The sequence below is a fragment of the Typopeltis vanoorti genome, chromosome 9 (genome assembly GCF_054136105.1).
Source record: "Typopeltis vanoorti isolate ZY-2024b chromosome 9, IOZ_Tvanoo_1.0, whole genome shotgun sequence".
NCBI lineage: Eukaryota > Metazoa > Arthropoda > Arachnida > Uropygi > Thelyphonidae > Typopeltis > Typopeltis vanoorti.
This window is the reverse complement of record NC_143557.1, coordinates 29,535,196-29,559,256: the sequence shown is the minus strand read 5'-3', so window position 1 is coordinate 29,559,256 and position 24,061 is coordinate 29,535,196. Positions and strand designations below refer to the sequence as shown.

The window sequence follows — 24,061 nt, the reverse complement described above, 5'->3', positions numbered from 1 at the left end:
TTGTTGAGGTTTGGAGTATGTTTCAAGGCTTCTGTTGATTCCAGGAACAACCTCTCTGACTTGTAAAAGCTTCTGTCCAGCACTTTTGTTTTATTCCAATTGATCCTGTGTGCAGGAGTATCCAAAGCATGGTCTGCTAGACCCAACTTGCCATAATGAAAGTGCCAGATATATTGTGTTCACTGAGGCGGATGTCCACAGTTCTTCCTGTCTGTCCATAATAGGCTCGATGACATGAAAAGGGCACTTCATAGACTCCTGGATGTGATAAAGGAGAGAATCTGTCCTTAGGTGAACAGCGAGAGTTGCCAATTTCAAGTAAGGTTTAAATACAGTGGTAGCTGGTGTTTTTTAAGCACTCTCGATATTTTTTCAGATGTGCCTTTAATGTATGGGATGGTGACAGTTTTGTTGTAGTCTTCTGTGGTAGACAGTGGGGGGAATTTCTGGGGAGCATTTATTATTTTATCCATCTTATAGGGATTATAGTCATTGGTCAGGAAGGTGTGACGTAGTGAGAAAGTTCAGCAGTGAGAGGCAATGTCATTGGAACAAATTACTCTAGCTCAATGGATTAGAGTTTTTAGAATATCATATTGTTGAGATGAGTAATGGGGTGATTGTTTGTGTAAATATCTCCCTGTATGTGTGGACTTTCTATGAACCGAAAATGATAAGGAACCTTCTGGAAGACATGTGATTAGTGTGTCCAAGAAGGGCAGACAGTTGTTAGCTTCTAGTTCCATTGTAAAGTGGATTTTTGGGGTGCTGTCTATTTAGATGCACTAAAAAGGTATTCAATGTATCTGGGCCATGTGGCCAAATAGCAAACACATCACCAACATAGCATAGCCAGAAACTAGATTTGAGAGAGGCTGTATTGATAGCTAGCTTTTTCGGATGTTCTATGTAGAAGTTAGCTAAGGGGGAAGAGAAAGGGGAGATCCTATATTTTCCCATCTAAAGGGAAAATATGCAAACAATTAGATGGGACAGCTATGGGATCCCCCCTTACTATTTCTCCTTACATCTGCAATCATGACAATGGTCATGATTGCAGATGTAAGTTCTGTGTTCTTCTAAATGGACAGTGGCTGATCTACATGTCTGTCAGAAGTAAGCCAACTTGTTGGAACAGGGTACTTTATATAAAGAATCTTGTTTTAAGATCTGAGTGAAGAGTGCGTTTTCAGCAGAAGTATACACACACTTTTTTCTATGGAAAACCTGAAACCTAAGAGCATGTTCAACTGAATGTTGAAGTTATCATTCAATTACCCTCATGTTACAAGAGTGAGAGCAAATGGAGAAATCAACAACATAGTGCACTAAATACAGTGGAAGGAAGCTGTTCAATAACTACATTAACCTTGGCAACAAACAGTGTCACACTTAAGATACAGCCTTGGGGAACACCCTCTACATCCATGCATAAAGACATGCACAGGTGCATATTATCTTTATGCACTTTATTGCCACATCAGGCACAGACAGTAGAGCCATGACAAGCAGTTTAGGCATGCCCATATTTCTGACTTAAATGTCAAATACAAGCATGTCCAAACTTCTCCATCAGTGGATTATGGATATGCAAAATAAGACAATTGATATATTCTGCTTTTATAGATGCTGAAGGCTTAGGTGCACTGTTTCTACATATCAGCATGCATCTCATACCTGTCACTTCCTGATCTTTAAGCTCTGAGGATATCTCCTCATCCAGAACATCAATGATATCCTATTTTGATATTACTTCTTTAAAAACTTTTAGCGATTTATGAGTTTACAATAACTGGTATTCCACCTATTGGTGTTGAAATGAGTAGTTTATCCAGAATTTCTAAACCCTTTCGAATAAAAAATGATGACATTTCCCCTATTGGCTTTTCATCTATTGCATGGATGATGAGAAACTGGTACTTTTATTACTAGTGTCATGTCTTTTGCTTCTTACTACTGTTAATGAGTGAAGTATCCATGGTATCAATACTTGGTTGGGACCTTGTGAGAGCTCCTGACTTACTGCAACTTAGGACTTACTGCAACACCACTGACCCTTGCAGACAAGCTAGTGATCCTGGCTCTTGTCGGATGTCATCTCCTTCCAGGAGGTTGACTACCATGAGCTTCCACCATGTACGGTTTTGTGCTTCTCTTTTGCATTCTTCATAGGACAAAAAGGTCCAGTCCTTAATATGGACGATGCTTGGATCCTAGCTAGGTCATCAAAAATCACATCTTGTTGATGCAGAAGCCAAAGCAGTGCTGCCAGGCATCGTCCTGGCTTTTTTTTGGCAGAAGCCAAAGCAGTGCTACCAGGCATCGTCCTGGCTTTGCACTTTTCTAAATGTCCTTGGGTCACAGGGCATTTGACTCTAGTGATGTTGGTCTGGAAGACATAATAGAAAAAAAGACTTGGGAGAAGTAGAGCAAAGAATATGAAAAGAAAAGCAAAGAAAGAGAAGAAGAATGAAAAGGACAATTACCATCACTGAGAAGCCCCCTCCACCATGAACAGGTGCACCATGAGGAGGGGAATATATCCAAGGTACATTTAGCACAGGATTATATTTGTTAAAGTGTTTAATAAATATAATCTGTAAACATAACTTTCTGTGGTTTAGCAGTTTTGTAGGAAGTTATTGCATTGAGATCACATTATGATTCATATAAAGAGTTTTATAAAAAAATAAGCAATTAAAACCAGACGAGTTTCATAAGTCATAAGACTTACATCATCGTCAGGGGTACATTTTTTGTAAAAAAGTTTTACATAAAACTTATGTGAAACTTTTATGTACCAGCCCCTGATGATGTAAGTTTTATGACTTATGAAACTTGTCGGGTTTTAATTGCTTATTTTTATAAAACTCTTTATATAATCATAATGTAGTCTCAATACCGAAAACTACCCACAAAATATTATATATATATTTATATATATAAAATATATATAAGGTCTAAATACTATATTTAGACCTTTTCCTAACAATGTAGTATTGACATATTCACTTTGTAGTATATAAAATTTCCTGTGGCTGTAACTTAAACAGACATGAAGATCTGATAACATGCACCTCAAACATAAAGAAAATATATTTGATCTGTTTAAGTCTAGACAGTAGAAGACTACAGTGCTGTAGAGAATTTGCTACAGGCCTGAGAGAATGTGCTTCGAATCAAGATTAGCTATGAAACACTTCATCACCTTTAAGTACAAATGTATGAATTTACCAAAACTTGAAGGAAACATTTTAAGACTTACTTCTAAAATAATATCTGTGAAATTCTTCCTTTTATCTTGCCCTAAAGGATGTCTTGACAGCACATTAGTTCTTTCTTTTATAGTTTGAATTGTTTCCGCAACTGGTGAGGGAGTGAGAGAGCACCTCTGTTTCAAGAATTGTAGTGCAAATAAACTGAATTTGTTCAGAGATATATACTGTTAAATATATAATGAATCATCACCAGCAGCTATCCAGTTTGTCTCAATGATCTGAATAAAGCTAAGAGATATTAAAAAAACCACAGTAACTACATAACTGTCAAATGTGTACCAAAATGTGTTTTGTCTATGGTAGCTGCCAATGCAAGTGGTCAAAAGGAAAAAAATTCTGTTAGTAAAGTTATGATTAAAAAAAGTAGTTTTATAATATATATCTCTATATATAAAAATATCTTAACTGTTATACCACTGTTGATACATTTTACTTCTGAAAAATAATATTGAAGCAAACAGTTGAGATTAAGAACAAGTAATTTAGAAGGTTTAGCTTAGATTATTAGTTTTTCCTCAATTACATCCTTAATGCCCCAACTGGCTGAGGTGGATGAAATAGTCAGACCTTACTAACTTTTTTCATGGATCAAAACTTCATCGGCATTCTACCTTTTTGTAGGAATAGGTTTCTGCGATTTAGCAGTTCATAAGAAAGATTCTGGTAATTGGACAACATGTTTATTAAGATAAATAACAATAAAAAACAAACCCGACAAGTTTCGTAAGTCGTTTGACTTACATCTTCAGGGGTCAAAGGTAACTAAAAGTTTAAACACAAGAAATGAGAAATTACTCAAAATAGTTCATTCTATGCAGTTGTTGCCGTCTAACTGTTCATTAAATTAAATATCCAAATGCATATTCAGTGCAATGCTAAGTTTGAACAATGCTGGATGCTGTCATGTTCTGTTGTTCACGTTCACATTGTCCAAGATCTGATTTGGGTATATTTTTTATCAATGCTGACCAAACTTGGTGTAGAATTAGGCCCTGGTTTTGATTGCATTGAGTTGGAATTCTAAGCATGTTTGCAGCTTCTTTAAATTTCCTTATGTAACAATTTTTTTCAATGCAAGGTATGTTTGTTTTTTGCCAGAGTACATTATTGCCAGTAGAAGTTGTATGGTATGCTAGGCCTGATTTGTGTTCTCTTCTTTTTTGCACGTCTTTTTGGTGTTCGTTTGTGCGAATTTCCCATGATCTTACCATCTTGCCTACATAGCAGATGCCACAGGAATGATGAACTTTATAAACACCTGGTTTTTTTAGCTGTTTTTCCAGCAGTAGAAAAGCAACTTTGATGTTGTTTGTTTAGTAATTTGGCCATTTTGTCTGTAACATTCTTGATGTATGGAAGCGAGATTGTGTTCTTGAAATCTTGCTTTTGTGAGATGCTTGTAGGAGGTGTGTTGAGGATTTTTTTGATTGTCTTAGAGTTCATAACCATTTTTTTTTTGAAGATCTGTGTTAATTATTGAAATTCTTCATTTCTCTGTTTTTCTGTGCTGGAAATATTATAAGCTCTGTACCTCAAGGTTTTAATTAAATCTATTTTTTGCGAAGCGTGGTGGTGTGAGGCCGTATTAAGAAATTTTCCTGTGTTGGTGGGTTTTCTAGAGATGGAGAAGGATAATTTATTATCTTTTTCATTGACTTCTATTAAGATATCAAGAAAGGGAAGTTTTTTATGTTCTTCTTGTTCCAAAGTAAATTTTATGTATATTATTCAGGTAATCTTTGAAAGCAGTTAGTTCCACTGTTGTTCCTAGCCATATGATAAAAATATCATCTACATAGGTAGCCATATTTTTGGTTTTTAATGATAATTGTTTAAAGCAGTGGTCGGTAACCTTTTTAATATGAAGGGTGCAATACTGTAGGCACAATGAGGTTCACGGGCGTTGTGTTACCAACTCCTCCTGATTTCATCATCAACATCGTCAAATTCCTGACATGTACCCTTAAGGAGTATACAGGATATGATAGTACTACATGAAAAATTTACATCATTACTAACTTCCTATCTACAATTTTCCTCCAAATCAGTCTGTTACTTGTCAAGACTCCAACATTATCAGATCTTATAGTTCTATCGTTTAAGGCACTTTGTTAAATAACGAAACCTGTGGTGCGTTCATAATTAGAAGTAACACACGTATAAACCACAGTAAAAAATATTTAATTGTAAATATTTCATCCTAAGTATCTTAGGACATCATCAGTACAGTATTTAAACAAAAATAGGAATAACATACAGTTAGGGCGCATGATTACAATAGAATCTCATGAAATGTTCATAACATGCTAAAGTAGTACAAAAAAAAAAAAAAAAAAAAAAAAGTTAATTATTTAACACAATTTTGTATGATAATTTCCCATACTTTAGGAATAGTAAGAACGTCGTTGCGGTTTACGTTTGGTCTGTGTAGTAGGGCTTCAGAACTTTCTTTGTATAAACGTTCATGTTTAAATAAAGATCTATGTAAAAGTTTAGCCTTTTCCAAATGGATCCTATGGTTTGGATTTTCAATTCCGTGTTGAGAGATGCCAGATTTCTGCGGTTTAAAAAGACGAATGTGGTCTTGATGTTCCGGCTAAACTTTTACATAGATCTTTATTTAAACATGAACGTTTATACAAAGAAAGTTCTGAAGCCCAGACCAAACCTAAATCACAACGACGTTCTTACCATTCCTAAAGTATGGGAAATTATCATACAAAATTGTGTTAAATAATTAACTTTTTTTTTCTTTGTACTACTTTAGCACGTTATGCACGTTTCATGAGATTCTATTGTAATAATGCACCCTAACTGTATGTTATACCTATTTTTGTTTAAATACTGTACTGATGATGTCCTAAGATACTTAGGATGAAATATTTACAATTAAATAATTTTCACTGTGGTTTATACGTGTGTTACTTCTAATTAAGGCAATTTGTACCGTATCATTCCACCTATATCTTGATCTTCCTCTGGGTCGTTTTCCTGCCAACCTAGCAGAGAACACTTGTTTTGCTAATCTTTACTCGCCCATTCTGTTCAAGTGACCACACCACCTGAGATTAGCTCTGCTAGTGCATTCCTGGATGCTGACAATGTCAAGTTCCTTCCTAATATCCTCGTTTTTAATATGATATTGCCATTGATGCCATCTCTTCATGCCTCTCATCTTTCTCAGGACTCTCATATCTGCGGTCTCTAGTCTTTGGTCAAGTGTTTTACTTCTGACCCAGCTCTCAGATCCATAAGTTAAAAGTGGTTTGAACACTGTCTTGTATATAGCTAATCTAGTGTTCCGACTAATTTCTCTCTTATTCCATATGAATTTATTCAATTGATTTCCTACCATACCAGCTTTGTTGATTCTGTTGTCTATTTCATTGTTAATTTACCATCTTCACTAAAAATCATGCCTAAGTAGCTGAAATGTTTTACTTGTTCCACAGGTTCCCCATTCAAAACACAGTTGACATTTTCAATGATTCTAACTATTTTCATTGTCTTTGTCCTTTTATTGCTGACCTTCATACCATATCTATTACAGCAGTTATTCAATTTAGTCAGGGAATCTTGAAAACTTGTAGCGGATTTATTTAGAAGTATAACATTGTCTGCATAAAGCAAAGAGCTGACATTAACATCTCCAATTCTGATATCATGTTTAATACCACTTTCCTTCATAATGTGATCCATATAGATAATGAATAACAGAGGGGATAATGTACATCTCATCTCACAGCAGATTTAACATTAAACCATCTTCCTGTACTTCCTTCAATTCTAACTACTGACTTACAACTCAAATAAAGACTAAGTATTGCTTGATATAATGCCCCTTAGACACCACATAACTGTAGCATTTTGAATAGCTTTTCTCTTTGCAACTGAAACGCAGATATGAATGTGAGATAATCCGATTAAGTGTTCTCTTCAGAGTGAGGGTTTATCACACCTTCTAAACGGCATCACAGCCAAATTGCACTTCTTATCCACGTTCTTTCAACAGGTGGGTTGAATCGTATCAAAATTTAGCTTTATGTCTATATAGACGTCCTAGCCGTTTGGAAGGTTAAAGGATGGAACATCAAGAATAGCTTATCTCAGCTAAGTGATTACATGGAAAAAGAGTTCACTAGAACAAGTCTAACATGTGAAAACTAATTGACTAATACATATAAAATCAAACTAAATCCTTGTGACACCAATATCATTTTAAAGTACATTTGTTACAAATGTTCCATTATAAGCAATGAACTATTCCTTGGCCCATTCAAGTCTGCAGTAATGAGTTAATTGTGTGCTGGTTATCAAGCAGTATAAATGTAATATTTAAGGTACTCTGGATCTAGACCTTAATAAGGATCAAGCAATAATAGTGAAACAAAAAATTACAATACAATTAGTATGTTTACCTATGTCCTGAAAAACATATGTTTTCTGTTTTGTTATCCAAAAAAAATTTTGAATCCTTGTATCCCCAACCATTCCATTTCAGCAAATCTTGCCTATATAAAAAGAGAAAAAACAAAAATTATTATACAGGCACATTTAAATCAAAAATTTCTCAAGAATTGTATAGCTAAATAATTACAAAAAGTCACTTACCTAAATTTTTCATTTGCAAAATTTTCAGCTATGTTTCATAGACATTTTCAATACACAACAGAAAGATAAACCACAAAAAGGGAACAATTAAAATTGAAAGTGTGATATTATATGCACTATCAACTGCAGTTGATACTGCATATAATCTCATTCTGCATATAAAGAAATAAATGAAAAAATAAAAATAATAAATTATTTAAAATTTAAATAATTAATTACAATGTATAAAACACATGAATGGCGAGTGTTAGGATAATTTAGCAAAGTGAGAAATTTTAAGGCAATTGTTTCTGTAAAGGTTAAGATTGTGAACGTGTACTTAAGAGCTTTCTTTATACAGTCTTTCCAGAAGAAAATATGGGTATGCTAACCAACAAGTGCCAGCCTAGTTGGCCGAGTGGCTAGCATATCCGCTCTCTGGAGAGCAGATATGCTCTCTGCGGTTTCAAACCCAGCCTAGGCATGGATGTTTGTGGTTGTCTTTGGTCTTCATACATTCATTCATACAAGTAAATAAACACTCTCCCAAGATGGAGTAGGTCACCATGGAAGAAGTAGACCCAATGCTCACACAATGGGAGAGGACTTTTCCCTACTACCCCAGCAGTAGGGAAAAGTCACAGGAGAGAGAGAGAGAAAACCAACAGTCTATGGGCTTGAATCCCACCATGGGCATGGATGTCTGTGATTGTCTTTAGGTAGGTGAAATTCTCAAGAGAAGGATGTTACCATCCTCCTCTTGCTTATCCTGGAGTTTATGGAATCCCTTGTTCTTGCGGCTTATGTTATTATGGACAGATTGGTCATTCTGCACAAACTTATCTTGAAGAACATCAAGAATATATTCCAATTAAAGTGCTCGATAAATCTGTTTAGCAAGCAATGTGTCTTATCTACAAAACACAGAATTCATTGGAATAATACAAAGTTCTACCAAAAAGCTGAGAAGCACATATTCACAATCCTAACCTTAGAAAAAAAAAAAAAAAAAATTGCCTCTCACTGTCTCAATTTTAGGAAGTTATCCTAACTAATACTCACTCTTCATGTATTTCATATACTGTAATTAATTATTTAAATTTATACAAATTAAGTGGATATCAAATCCAACAGCATTTCAAAGCCGACTACAGAAACTACAGAAGTTTTGTGCAGAATCTGACCAGAGAGTTTAAGGGAAATATGTTTGCCACCATATTACGAGTTGCCCTAGCCGAAACTAATAGGCTGCGTGCACGCTATATAGTGACCATATATTTGCCTTCTATTGGTTCATTTTGATAGGTTTCACTGACCCGACAGCTATTTCAAACTCACTGGTTTTCATCACGGATCAGGTAGAAACCTAAGAGAGCAAAAACTCTCAGTACTAAGAAACTCGAAGCGTTAGAGAGGTGTACTTTTCGTAAGCGAACTCTCAGTCAGTGCATAAATAAAGTATTTACTAAAAATAAAGAGCCAAAAGGCTTCATGTCGGCGATGCAAAATATACAAATTCAGTGGATATCAAATCCGACATCATTTCAAAACCAACTACAAAATTAATTATATATTATTATTTATATTATTATTATATTAATATATTATTATTAGAAATATTACATAGGAATGTGTGAATAGTGATTTGGACACCTTATACGCAACAACCAATATCTGACCAGCACATGGCAATACACAGAATCCCGAGCATAAAAAATCAAACACTACATAACATTAATAAGGAATTACTTCAACATCACCTATCGAAATAACAGAGACACATATCGTATAGCACAACCTACAACAAATCTCTACATCTTTCAACAACTCATATGGTTCTTTTGTGAGATCACATCAGATACAAACGCTACTCAACAACCTGCCAAGAAATTTAAAACACATAAATAACTACAGAACATTAAAACACGAACTCTGGAAAATATACCAACGAAGTTAATATACCATTAACACTAATATACACATCACAAATCGCCACCATCCAATGTTTACATCCCATCCATAAACAGTGACAACAACATAAATAGTGAAGGCTAATTCCACTCTTTTCATAAAAGCTAACCCAAGTTTTGAAGTAGGTGGGATTAATCCGCCTCATTCATCTACACATAATCCTCATAATCAAAGACTGCAGATTATGTAACAAAACAGTCAGTAAAGTGTATAACAATAATGAAGATACTAATAACATTATTCAGATAAGATCTGCAAAGCTTCGAGGAAGAAGCCACCCAAAGAAACAAGTAAATATTATAATCGATTTAATAAAAAATGAATCACTGTAAATATGAATGTGAAAAAGATGTAAAACACATTAATACCATTATTTATGCAATTTAAATAAGATATTTTCCTAGCATTCTGTACTGAAAATAAAATTATATAGATACATAATTGTGTAATCTATCCTGTGTAACTGAACTGTAACTGATTATAAACTATTACTAAAATTGTTATTACCACTAATAACACACGAATTGTTGAACTATGTGACTTGAGCACTGTACAAAGTATGTGACAAATTGGAATCTGAATTGAACAAGTGAAAAATTGTGGTATTATCTTTTAAATTGTATGTAATTATATTAAATTGTATGTATTATACAAATATTTATATTATATGTATTATATAAATTACTTGGGAAATGTAGTAAAACCAGGTTTAAAATAGCTTGCCATCTTTAACATATATTATACCCAAGGTAAAAAACTTTCTACATCTATCTCTGATCCTGAGATTTTTATTTAATAAGGTCAAAAAACCTTATGGTAAAATACTTATAAGCTCTGTATTACTTAACCTTGGTATTTCTCAGCCTGGCTCCCACTGATGAGACCTCAATAAACGTCGAAACCGGTCTGGGTAGTGGCCCCCTTGCCTTTAATGCATAGCTTCATACATCTCAGGGAGATGGGCTTTGCATTAAGGGTAAATATTAAGAATAGTGATCAGAGCTTATTCTACCATTACCACGAGTTGCACTACTTTGCAGGTCACCTAGACTTGCACTATGTGCAGGCGCAAACTTGATTTGTCTGTTTGCTTACTTGAGAAATGGAGTAAAACCAGGTTTAAAATAGATTGGCATCTTTAACATTATATAAATTGTATGTATAATTAAATTATATGTATATAACTTATTTGACAGATAAAGTATTATTTGACATTGAAAAAAAAATTATATTATAAATATTATTTATATATATTATTAGTTTATGTATCGGTTTTGATATCCAATTAATTTGTATAATTTGGCAATGCAGACATGAAGATTTTTGGCTCTATTTTCAGTAAATATTTAAATTTATTTTATTTTAATTTATTTCTTAATATCTATTAATGCATATGGAGTTATTTTTATTATTATTATTCTGGCCTCCATAGAGTCAAGAGCCTCATCATGGGAGATCCTTCCTAGGAAACACAAAGTCTATCAAACTACTCCTTAAACTCATTGACCATTCTTGCTCTCAACACTATCAGACAATGCATTCCACAGTTCAACCACCCTCCACGCAAAGAAACCACTCCTCACCCTCTTGCTCACAGTTTCCTTTCGTAACTTCCATTGATGGCCCCTTGTCATAATCGCTCTTTCCGGCTGCTCTACCAAGTGAAAGAACTCCCTGGTGTCAACTCTGTAACTGACTCTGAACAGTTTAAAAATCTGGATCATATTACCTCTCCTTCTGTTCACCAAACTCTTCAGTCCACATTCCCTCAGCCAATCTTCATAACTAACACTGTACAGTCCTGAAACCATCTTTGTTATCAACCTCTGTACCCTTTCCACAGTTAATTTATCCCCTTCAAATCCTAGAGACCAAAGTTCAGAACAATAGTCTAAGTGTGGTCTGATCAGGGTCTTATACAATAGAATGATAACTCCTTTATCTCTGCAGGTCAGCGTCCTTCTCAGTATTGCAGCAATCCCCTCGTTACCTTCACCACCTTTGCAATATGCTCCCTGAATTTCAGTTTTCTATCAATCATCACACCCAGATTTCATCTCCCCTACTTCCTCCAGTACAGCTCCTCCAATCGAGTATGCAGCCTCCCATCAATGTATCCCAAACTTCAAGACATTACATTTTGCTGCATTAAACCAACACTCCCCATTCATCTGCCCATTTGTCTAGTTTATTCAAATCCTCTTGCAGGGCTGCCACATCTGCACTATTACTAATAATCTTTCCCAGCTTCACGTCAGCTGCAAGCAACTGAATATCCCCCTGCAATCCATTGACATTGTCATTGATATAAAGGTTAAACAATGCAGGTCCTAGTAATGAGTCCTGTGAGACCCTGCTTGTAACCTTCTGGCTCCTAGATATTGCCCCACCATACATAACTCTCTGATACCTACCAGCCAATCCTGAATCCATTTGACTAACCCAACATATAAACCCATGTACTGTGAAACATAAATATCAGCTTATCATGTGGTACCCTGTCAAATGCCTTTGCAAAATCCAAAAAAAATGGCAGAATATACCTTTCCCTCATTAACTGCTCTTGTCACTTTATTATAAAACACAATCATATTACTAAAGCAAGAGTGCTCCTTAACAAATCCATATTAATTCTCACAGATAACATTACCCTCATCTGCCCAATGCTGTATGTGGTCCTTCACTAATTTCTCCAAGATCTTAACAACTACTAATGAAACACAAACTGGCCTATAGCTAGACACACACATTAAGTCTGCTACAGCCTCCCATCGATGTATCCCAAACTTCAAGACTTTACATTTTGCTGCATTAAACCGGCATACCCATTCTTTTCCCCATTTGTCTAGTTCAGGGGTCGACAAACTGCAGCTTGCAAGCCACATGAGGCTCTGAAGTAAAATTGAAAATGAAAATAAAACTATCATAGTTTCATTTATAAAATTTTTAAAGGATTTTATTCACAGAATGGCGATTTAATTTGTTTTATAGGTCTCGGAAAACTTCGTGGCACTAAGATGCACGATGTCAGGGAGGGGAAAGCGAGCATAAAGGGGGTATACAGAGGGAGTGGAGAGGATGGTTGAGCACATGGTAGGCAGGGGAGCCAAACAAAGTGACTAATTAGGATTTAGGGTGCCTCGACAATTGAGGTCATTCGCAGAACAACAAAGTGACTAATAAGTGAGAGCACGGGCACCCTCTACCGGGCAAGGCAACATTGGCAATGGCAAAATGTGAAAGCGGAGACCGTGTCACTTTGCTGTTTCTGCAACTTAAATTTAATTAGTATTCTCTTTTGGCTGGGTGCATCCAGAAACTGCATTAAGGTGATAAAGGCAACCTGGCAATTATTATTATTATTATTATTATAAAGGAAATTATTTTAAATATATATATAATATTGGTAGGAGCCTGTGTAGCTCAGTGAATGTGGCATTTGCACACCACAGTGCTTGACTGCATGAAGGAAGACTTTGTCTGGAATCTAGTCATCTACTAGAGGAAATTTTTCTAAGCCTTTTTCAAACCGGTTCCGGAGTTAGTCGATCTCTGGCACGGGCAAGCGGGTTCTTTCTTCCGGCAACTCAGGTTTTTCGCCCCATAAACTCAAGAAAATTGACCATAGAACCCACATTATTTCAGACATATGGTTAAGGACCAAGAGATGGCGGCACTTGTTGAGCCGTCTCTCTTCACTGTGTGCCGTTTAATTAGTGATAGCTTTGGGCAAGCTATCTCCGATTGCTGCCAGTGGAGATTGAACTGACCACTCAATCTCCAAAAGTTAGATAGGGCTAAACAGCCTTGCCTACTCCCTATATATGGGAATAAAAAGGCGTTAGCTGATTTTTTTTTTTATATATATAATATTGGTTTTATTATATTTAGATACGTTGACAGTCGTGATTTACCGTGCTATGTCTTATTTCACGTGCAACTGTTAGAATAAAACCTGTTACTGGTGAGATTTATTTTAATTATATTTTCGAATTATTGTCATTTATTATTTTGAATAATCACTTAGTTCTTTGTATTTTCTTTTCATATAATGTATTTATATAACGTGTTAAATAAAATATATTGTTTAGGGTACTTTTCAACATGGCTACGAAGAAAAAAACTAAGAAAATCAACAGACGAGCATGGTGACTTTAAAACTGAATGGACTGAATCTTTTGCGTTTATCTCGAACTCAGATGGTCTTCCAACCTGTCTTATTTGCCAAGAAAAACTGGCGCACAACAAGAAGTCAAATTTGGAGAGACACTTCACGACAAAACATACCACATTTTCCAGAAAGAATCCTGTCAGTGACACGAGAAAGAGAGCAGTAAAAGAACTTCAGAAAAATGTTGAAAAATTAAGTTCTGTATTTAATTATTTGAGAAGAGTCTGCCAATGATGTTAATATTGCAAGCTTCATAGTGAGTCAGGAGATTGCTAAGAGAGGAAAACCATTCACAGATGATGAATAGATAAAATGTTGTTTTGTTAATGGATCTGAAGAACTTTTTTGGGATTTCAAAAACAAAGCAGAGATTTTAAATAAAATTTAAAACATACCATTATCTGCCAAAACAGTAACAGATAGGAGAGTTACAATGTCCTCAAATGGGACCAACCAACAGGTCGAAGATGTTAAATTAGCTTCAGCTTTATCAATTGTGGTAGACGAGTCTACATCAAGGACACAGCCCAAGTTTCCCTTTTTGTGCAGTATGTATCATCTGAGGGTCTGAGAAAAGAACTTCTGGGATTATTGCTACTCAAGGGCCAAACGCGTGGCAAGGACACAGTAAATGCTGTCCTCGCCACACGTGGAATGCATGGAAAAAATCATATCCCACTCAATAAAATTGTGTCAATTGCAACCGATAGTGCAAAAAGTATGATGGGAATGAAAAAGGGTTGTTTCAATTTTAAAAAGAAAAATTAATCATGAAGTGATTACTTTCCATTGTATACTTTCTTTTTATTGTATACATTACTTTCCATTGCTCCACCAGGAAGCACTTCGTGTACAAACATTTACAGAAGAAATTGGTAATTAAGAAAAAAACAATATATGCCTTTCCTTCATCAGCTGCTCATGTCACTTTATTATAAAAGGCAATCATACTACTAAAGCAAGAGCACCCCTTAACAAATACATATTGATTCTCACAGATAACATTACCGTCACTGCCCACAGCTGTATATGATTCCCTCACTAATTTCTCCAAGACTTAACAACTATTGATGACACACAAACTGGCCTATAATTAGACACTTCCAGTCTGCTACCAACCTTATGCAATGGCACTATCTTACTGTCCTTCCATTCCCTAGATACCTTTCCCATAGCCAGACTTTCACTGAAAAGTCAGATCAATGGAGCTGTCAGTTCTTTAGCACATTCTCTCAAAACCACCCAGTCCTACAGCTTTACTGACATCCAGAGTACTCAATATTTGGAACCACTCTCCTCTTGCACCTCTAAACCTTGAACCTGTCCTCTAGTATTAAAACCTATTTCTCCAGGATGAAATACTCCAATAAAGTGTTCATTGAACAACTCCACTATGTCCTCTACATCAGCCACTCTATTCCCATTTTTATCCCACAATGTCATTCTTCCACAATCATTTCTCCTCCTGCATATAGCTAAAAAATTCTCTAGGATTTTCTTTGGATCTTAATGCCAACCTCTTTTCATATTCCAGTTTTGCCTTCCTCAACATACTAGTCACTCTCCTGGCCTGAGTCTTATATTCTTCATGCATCTGCTCTCCACCCCTCTCCTTATATCTTTTCCATAATCTCTTTCATCTGCAGTTCCTGTTTGATATTGTTTGTCATCCACTTTACACCAAATTGTGTTCTCTTCTGCAGTCGTGGAATACAGCTTACTATTGCTGTATATTATTATATAGTGATAATTATCATCTAGCCTGCTAGAAGAAAATTAGTACAAAGCATGTGAAGAAATCATCTGTGAAACAATGATCTCTATGTCTGTTTCAAGAATAATGATGGAAAGTTCAAAGTGAAAACTTGCTTGCAAGAGACTGCAAAACTGCTGCATTATGAGACTAAAGGTGGGCAGTTTTTAAACCGAAATGAAAACTCAATCCTTATAGCAATAATATTCTACCTCTCATAAAAAAACACCCTATGTCAACAATATAAAGTTAATGATAATGACAACAATAATGAAGTGATAAAGATACCTACATGATGGACTGTGAGAACAGCATACTAGAGGAAATTTTTGCAAGACTATGCCCAACTGCAAAAAAAATCTTACAAGTTCACATGGTTTCCTCATTTTTATATGATAATACAAAACTATCTATGGGAAACACTTCACTGAAGTTTCTGCTGAGGTGACCTTACTAAATACATCAACAGGCATCTGCTGATAGAATACAAAACTTCTTTAAATTCAATGAGCAGTAGCAGAAAAGTCTGTAAATGTATTTTGCTAATAAATGGTTGACAATAGCAGCTAAGCACAGAATTTAGAAGTAACTCTTGTAGATAAACTGGGTTGACCCAGAAAAGAGAACTAGGAAGAAGTGTCAGTTGCTTCTGCGTGCTATGAAGTGGAGGTTGTAGTGGAGTGGAGTGTCCTATAGTCCTGGGAAGTCCAGAGGGTGATGAACAAGTCATGGTCAGGTATATAGGTTAAGCAGTGCTAAGTAAGTAATTATTACAGATTTCAACTATGGGAAAGGAGTGAAAAAAGCAATCTGCATCTAATGAGGAAATTAATTTTCAGGACTAAGGCTCAATCATCTCAGCACCACGGTGGAGAAAACATGAAAATTGAGGTTTTCAATTTATCCATGCAACATTGATATCACTTTGAATAAAAAGTCATCTCTGCCAATGGTGTTCAAGGGCATGATCTCTCTAGTAGACGACAAAACATGAAAAATCAGTAGTGCTAGGCAGTTTTAAGAAACATTTGACAACAGTAGTGACAGAGTTTGTAAGATAAATAGGTTTGGAGGAAATCAACAACAATTGTTTTCAAACACAAACTGTAAATCAAAAGAAGGTTATTGTAAACTTATGAACTACTATTTAGAGAATAAAAATTTATCAAAAATAACACTCAATATTTAAGGCTGCTGTGTTAAGGCAATCTTCAGGAGTATATATGCATTATATATAACTTATAACAAAAGAATTAGTAAAATTAAAATTTTGTTCACTAAGAGAGGAACCTGGCCTCTTGTGGGAATGGATACTTGGGAGAAGGGAGACAACATCAGGTAACACTGAGCCCAGTGGAGTCTAGAGGGGATAACGTTGGGTATAGAAACAATGGTATTTATATGCTTTATACTAATGCCAGGAGTATCCGGAATAAGGGAGAGGAATTGGTGGTGCAGATAGCATCAGCCTGGCCAAAAATTATTAGGATCACTGAGACATGGTTGACAGAAGAGGATATAATAACAGGAATAGAAGTTGCTGGGTACAGCATTTTTCGGCAGGATAGGAGGGGAAAGCGTGGTAGTGGGATACTGCTTATGATAAGTGATGACCAATGTCCTCTAAGAGTGGAGGCTTTGGAAGGAAGTGAGACAAATAATTTTGAGAGCATATGGTGTGAGGTAGAGGTAGGCAAGTCAGGATATTTAGTGGGGTGTTGCCACAGACCCAGGAGCACAGAAGATGAAGACCAGGAGATGTTTAGACAGTTAAGTTTGGCAAGTGCAAGAAGAATGATTGTTATGGGAGATTTTAACTACAGCAGTATAAATTGGAGAGAGGAAGATGCATGTAGCAATAGGGGAATGGAATTTCTAGAATTCTTGAGGGACAAATGTCTTAGGCAACATGTAACAGAGAGAACAAGAGGTTCAAGAGTTTTGGATTTGGTTATAGCATCAGAAGAGTTGATAACAACTGAGATGACATCTCTCCCACCAGTTGGAGAGAGTGACCATATGGTTTTGACTTGGAAAACGAATAGACATGCAGGAGTATCAAAGAGACAGCAGGTGATTATAATAGTCTTAGACGTCAACTTCGGGAAGTTTCATGGAGAGAGGAATTAGAAGGCTGGAATGTCATTAGTGGGTGGGAAATTGTGAAAGAATATTTGTTAGCAGCAATGGTAAGTTGTATACTACGAGTGAGGAAGAGGACACAATTTTGAGTAAATTGGATGACAAACAATATTAAACAGGAATTGCATGCAAAAAAGAGGCTATGGAAGAGATATAAGGAGACAGGTGAAGAGAAGATGCATGAAGAATATAAGACACAGGCCAGAAGAGTGACTAGTGTAGTAAGGAAAGGGAAACTTGAATATGAGAGGAGATTGGCCCTAAGATCCAAAGACAATCCTAGGGAATTTTTTAGCTATGTGGAAGAATGATATTGTGGGATAAAAATGGGAATAGAGTGACTGATGCAGAGGACATAGTGGAAATGTTCAATGAATACTTTATTGGAGTATTTCATCCTAGAGGAGTCAGTTTTTATGCTAGAGGGATAGGGCAGGTTCGAGGTTTAGAGGTACAGGAGGAGAGTGTGTTTCAGATACTGAGTACTTTTGATTTTTACTTGCTTCTTACTGAGTATTTTTACTTAAGGCATTTGACAGGGTGCCACATGATAAGCTGATATTTAAGTTGCAGCACATGGGTCTAAATGTCAGATTGGTCAACTGGATTCAGGATTGGGTGTCCGATAGGTATCAGAGAGTTGTGTATGGTGGGGCAATTTCAAGGAAGCAGAGGATTACAAGTGGGGTCCCACAGGGCTCAGTACTAGGACCTATATTGTTTAACTTTTATATCAATGACATTGCCAGTGGATATTCAGTTGTTTGCAGATGATGCGAAGCTGGGAAGAATTATTAGTAATAGTGCAGATGTAGTAGCCCTGCAAGAGGATTTGAATAAGCTACATAAATGAGCAAATGAATGGGGATGTCAGTTTAACACAGCAAAATGTAAGGTCTTGAGGTTTGGGAAACATCGATGGGATGCTGCATATTCTATGGGAGGAGTTATACCGGAGGAAGTAGGGGAGACAAGAGATCTGGGGTTGATGAGTGATAGAAACCTGAAATTTAGGGGACATATTGCGAAGATGGCGAAGGTAACCCACAGGATTGCTGCAATTATGAGAAGGACACTGACCCACAGAGATAAAAGGGTTAGGTTATCATTCCATTGTATAAGTCTTTGATCAGACCACAGATTTGGTCCCCAGGATTTGAAGGGGATAAATTAACTGTGGAAAGGGTACAGAGATGGATGACAAAGATGGTTTCAGGACTGTACAATTTTGGTTATGAGGATCAGCTGAGGGAATGTGGACTGCAGAGTTTGGTGGATAGAAGAAGGAGAGGTGATATGATTAAGACTTTTAAACTGTTGAGAGGTGGTTGCAGGGTTGACACTGGGGAGTTCTTTCGCTTGGTTGAACAGCGGGAAGGAGTGATGACAAGCGGCCATCCCTTTAAGTTACAAAAGGAAACTGTGAGCAAGAGGGTGAGGAGTGGTTTCTTTGCGTGGAGGGTGGTTGAACTGTGGAATGCATTATCTGATAGTGTTGAGAGCAAGAACGGTCAATGAGTTTAAGGAGTGGAATGATAGACTTTGTGTTTCTTACGGGGGGACCTCCCACTCGATGAGTCGACAGACTTTATGTTCTTAGGAAGGATCTCCCACGATGAGTCTTGACTCCATAGAGGCCTGAATAATAATAATAATAATAATAATTATCCTGAAACAATCATATTTGTAAATTTAGGGACACAAAAACACACATGTTGAACAGATTTTATTAATTACTAATAAAATAAAACTTGACGTTTCGACCCCACCCCTATATCGAAGTCATCATTGGAAGAATACAATTGTATAAGAAACCAAGCTACATGCCCTGTATACCAGTTAACTAAATCTGCGTAGTTAATAGATCCTTTTTACTAGCCTGACCTCTAGTGATAAAAAAATAAATAAATAAAATAAATAAATAAATAAAATAAAATAAAAATATATATATAGATATATATAAATAAATAAATAAATACAACTACAATAAACTGCTAAAGTCCTCATGTATTAATATTCTTCTGGATAGTTCTGATGGTTATAAAATGATTTCTTTCAGTTGCTGTTGAATGTTATAAACACTTCACCAGGTTGTCTTATTGTAGTGGGATTTTTCTAAGGCTAGTTTAGGTTGTTATACGGGTATTTTTCCAGTCAATTCAATTCAGCCAAACATATCACAGAATTGACCGGAAAAATACCAAGTCCCTACACCGCACCAAAACCTGGTTTGAGAGAAAATTTAGAGAGTCATGTGAAATGCTCAAACACAACCCAAATCTCAACAAAAATGATGGCCTAACCATTTCAAGAATGTGGAGGACCCATCTGCAATATTCCCTCTAATTTTTGCTACTGGAAAATACTTTTCCAGTATTCGCCAATAGCAAAATGTTTTTCATGGGTTCATGAAAAACATTTTGTGCACAAGTTTCCAGTCTCAGAGTCAATGTATGCTGGCCTATGTTCACAATAGCAAGTCACAAGCCACAAACTCTTAATTTAATAGAAATGTTGGAGATGACATTTCAACCCATTTGCCCAACCATCCAAATTTAAATGAATTCGTAGTTATTTTCCACTTTGACTTCAATAGTGACGTTTTGGGGATTTAATGCACTAAAACTGCTAATGTAATATTTCTCACATTGAACACGTTCAAAGAATGAAAACAGAAAGATTACCAAAACAAGCCTTAAAGTACAAGCCGTTAGGAAAAAGAAAACCAGGACGTCCTCCTCTTAAACAATGACGCAGGAACAGGCCATGCTAGGCCTAAATCCTTGATACACATAATGATGATGATGATGAATGTTGCTTTTTTTTTTTTTTCATCTAGCTATTACATGTAAAATTGTGAACACTAAATTAATTCACTTAAATCTGCATAACTAAAAATTCATCACTATTTGCATGAGCTCAAGTGACTGCAGTTTCTAGACAACAGACATTCTAAACAAATACACCTCTGCAACTGACATAGAATATTTCACCAAAGTACATGCTAAAAGTAACTAATAAGAGTGTATTAATTTGGAACAAGTTAGAGTAATATTGCAGTGGAGAAATTCCTAAATAAAAAAAAGTTACAAGTATGATTAATCATAATTCATTTTTATAGATGCTCAAAAATTGACTAAGAAATTCTGAAAACAAAAATTATAAATTCTTAAAGCAAAAATAAAAAAATTATAACTGTGTGTGCCTAGTAACACACAGTTAATAGGAATGTACACACAGGCATACACACACATGAACATCTTAGAGGGAATATTACTAGGGAGCCAATAGCAATTTACATTGACAAAAAATTTATTTTGTCAGACAAAGTATCCCGAGTGCAAAACATGAAGACAAGAATAATATCTGGTGGAAATCTGCTCTGTAATAGCAGAATACTGTCTTCAATGGAGAGATTACAAAGGAGACAGCAACTTTTCTATATGTGAAATGTTTGGTTACCATAATAATCATGTTATTAATATGCTGATCTTAGTAAGTGATATGAATGTAAAAAGCACAAAACATCTAGAACCAACAAAATCAGCTCTGTTAGACTATGCTATTGTCACTAATCATAGAAGAGGCAAGGAACTCCAGTGAAGGCTATGACAGGTGAACAAATAAGAAGACAAAAGAAGTTGCATGAGAACCTGTGTACAAAACATGGAAGAACTATCACATGATCATATTACCAGGATATCATTCTAGGTGGAACAAGCTTTATTCCTAGAGGAAAGAGAACAGTTGAGAACCGCTAGTGGCTATGTGAAATATTAAATTCTTTGGATTTCAAAACACATCAGAATGGCGAGATTTTAGCCTGCACTAAGGAACTGAGCTGCTGACTTGGTTGTTTAATGAGAGTCTTGCAACTAGTCAACCGGCTGACTTCCTAGTGAATGAAAGGGGACAACACAGATGGACTCCAACTATAAGCCACTTTGTAGTTGTGCAGGAGAAGTAGTGATAAAGATAATAAGGGTTCAAATATAGAATTGGTATGACAGGATTAGATTTATGGAAATCTGCCTGAATTTGTTAAAAGCCACTCTTCATTTAGTAATCTGTTAATAAGGAAATAAGAGTGGTTGGTAAGGAAAATGTATGTAGTGATATTTTGGAAAGCATCTGACATCTAGGTTGATACTGAAATTAAAAAAGAATTGGTTTTGATAATTGGCTCATATCACTTGATCACTGATGGACTGTGAGTGTAATGGGAAGGAGTTTTTTTTTTTTTTTTTTTTCAGCATTGTTAGAAGCAGTTGGAGTGACTTCAGTAATATAATTTCAGCTTACTAGAAAGGTGGAAGAATGAGTAAAACCTTACTCATTTACCAATTTAATGTATTAAGTGTAAGGTTTTAAACTTTGGGATAGAGCTGGGGAAGACAGTTGGTGAGAGTTGAAAATTACAATGATTATAAATAATATCCAGCAGGCAATGATAAGGATACTCACACAAAGATGCAGTGGTAGTTCTTTCTACATTGTATAGACTTTTGTACAATGTAGACACCATAACACTTTTATATCACCATATTTGAACACTTCAACTACTGGATCCAGCTACCTTTCTGCATTTATATTTCTGCCTTTTCGACCTCTAATACCCCAAGATATTCACATGACTATTCCTGGATATACTGTGATACTGTTCTGTCACTGCTTATACAATTTAATAATTTTTCAAATTAATTATTCCAGACAATAAGAAATTAATACTGAATTGGAGATAATTTTACCATCAATGTTACCTCGAATTCAATCTTCCTTTCCTATACACAGCTCCCCTTTCCCCAATTTTAAACTTTTGCAATGGCCTCCACCAGGCCTGGCTCAAGGCAGGGACAGAATGGGCGAATGCCACAGGCAGAAAAGTAAAAAGGTGGAAAACTTACAAAAAGTTTATGTTACAATTATACTGGAGCCAGAAAAAATTAAAAATAAATAATTAAATTGAATATATATATATATTTTTTAAAAAATATATGTATATAAATTTATATATACATATTTATAAAGATAATTATTTTATTATAATTATAGAAGCTCCAGATAATTATTTTTATTTTGATAATCCCTGGGACAGAAAATTTAGATCCAATTTCATTGAGAAAATTTGATTTTCTTATAAATAGAATATTTTTATTTAAGAAACAAAATTAATCAGAAATTTTTATTTAATAATTTAATATAAAAAATTTCATATATTAATAAATAATATAAATATGAAACTTTTTGAAAAAATGAAAAAGAATTTATTTAAAACTATATTGTAGTGTATAAGATGTTATTATCTATAATTATAAATTGTTCACATATCCTCAAAATTTTCTTACATGCCAGTTCACTATCCCTGTATTAGTATGTATTATGTTAGTGTGCTGAATGAATTTTGTTACCTTGTATTTATGAAGGTAAGTTTGTAGTTAAATATGTGATTTATCTTAGTAATGATTTTTTAAATAATTATTCATTTCATTTTCTTTGTAGCTATAGCCATGGTTGCTTTTAACTTTTTTATTATTATTATCATTATTTCAAGAACTTTTGCATATATTTGAAATTGTGCTCATTGATTACTATACAGAGTTTTACGTTAATATTAAACAAGTTAATTTTTAATTTTAATTTGCTAATTTATTTGTTTTCTTAATGCAGTAAAATCAGATAAAAATGATTGTATAAAGGGGCGAGACTGGGCAAATGACGATTCAATTAAAAATTTTTTTACGTTGTTTTGGGCCCATACTTTATGAAAAAAATAAACTTTTTTTATTATTTCAGAAACAGACAAAAATGGCAGACCAGAGAAAAAAAAATTAAAACCCTTTCTGGTTATCAATACAAAAAAATTCGGGTAGCACGAGAAGTTATTCAAGCTCAACAAGAAAATCAATTGAGGAAATTTTTAAAATTATCAGAAACAAGTCAGTGAAAGCGACATTCCTGTGGAGTCCCCCACTGACGAGTCTGAAAATTCGAATTTGTGTTTAGATGATAATGAGGCTCTTGAGAAACATCAAATAGCTTCGACTTAAAATACAAATACCTAAACACTAAATTACAAGCTTTTTAATAATCCAGCTTTATGGCCAAACTTGTCCAATTCAATAATTGATATATTAGTAAAACGAGGTCCTCTTGCTG

At 35.1% G+C, this 24,061-nt stretch overlaps 1 protein-coding gene across 1 annotated transcript in view; it reads right to left on the bottom strand.

Moving 5' to 3' along the window:
• Agps (alkyldihydroxyacetonephosphate synthase) overlaps positions 1-24,061 on the bottom strand; it is a 608,793-nt gene that overhangs the window by 527,331 nt on the left and 57,401 nt on the right. Inside the window, exon 3 of the mRNA XM_090397415.1 lies at positions 7,697-7,789. Within this exon, the coding sequence (XP_090253541.1) occupies positions 7,697-7,789 (93 nt within the window). The remainder of the gene's footprint in view (positions 1-7,696; positions 7,790-24,061) is intronic.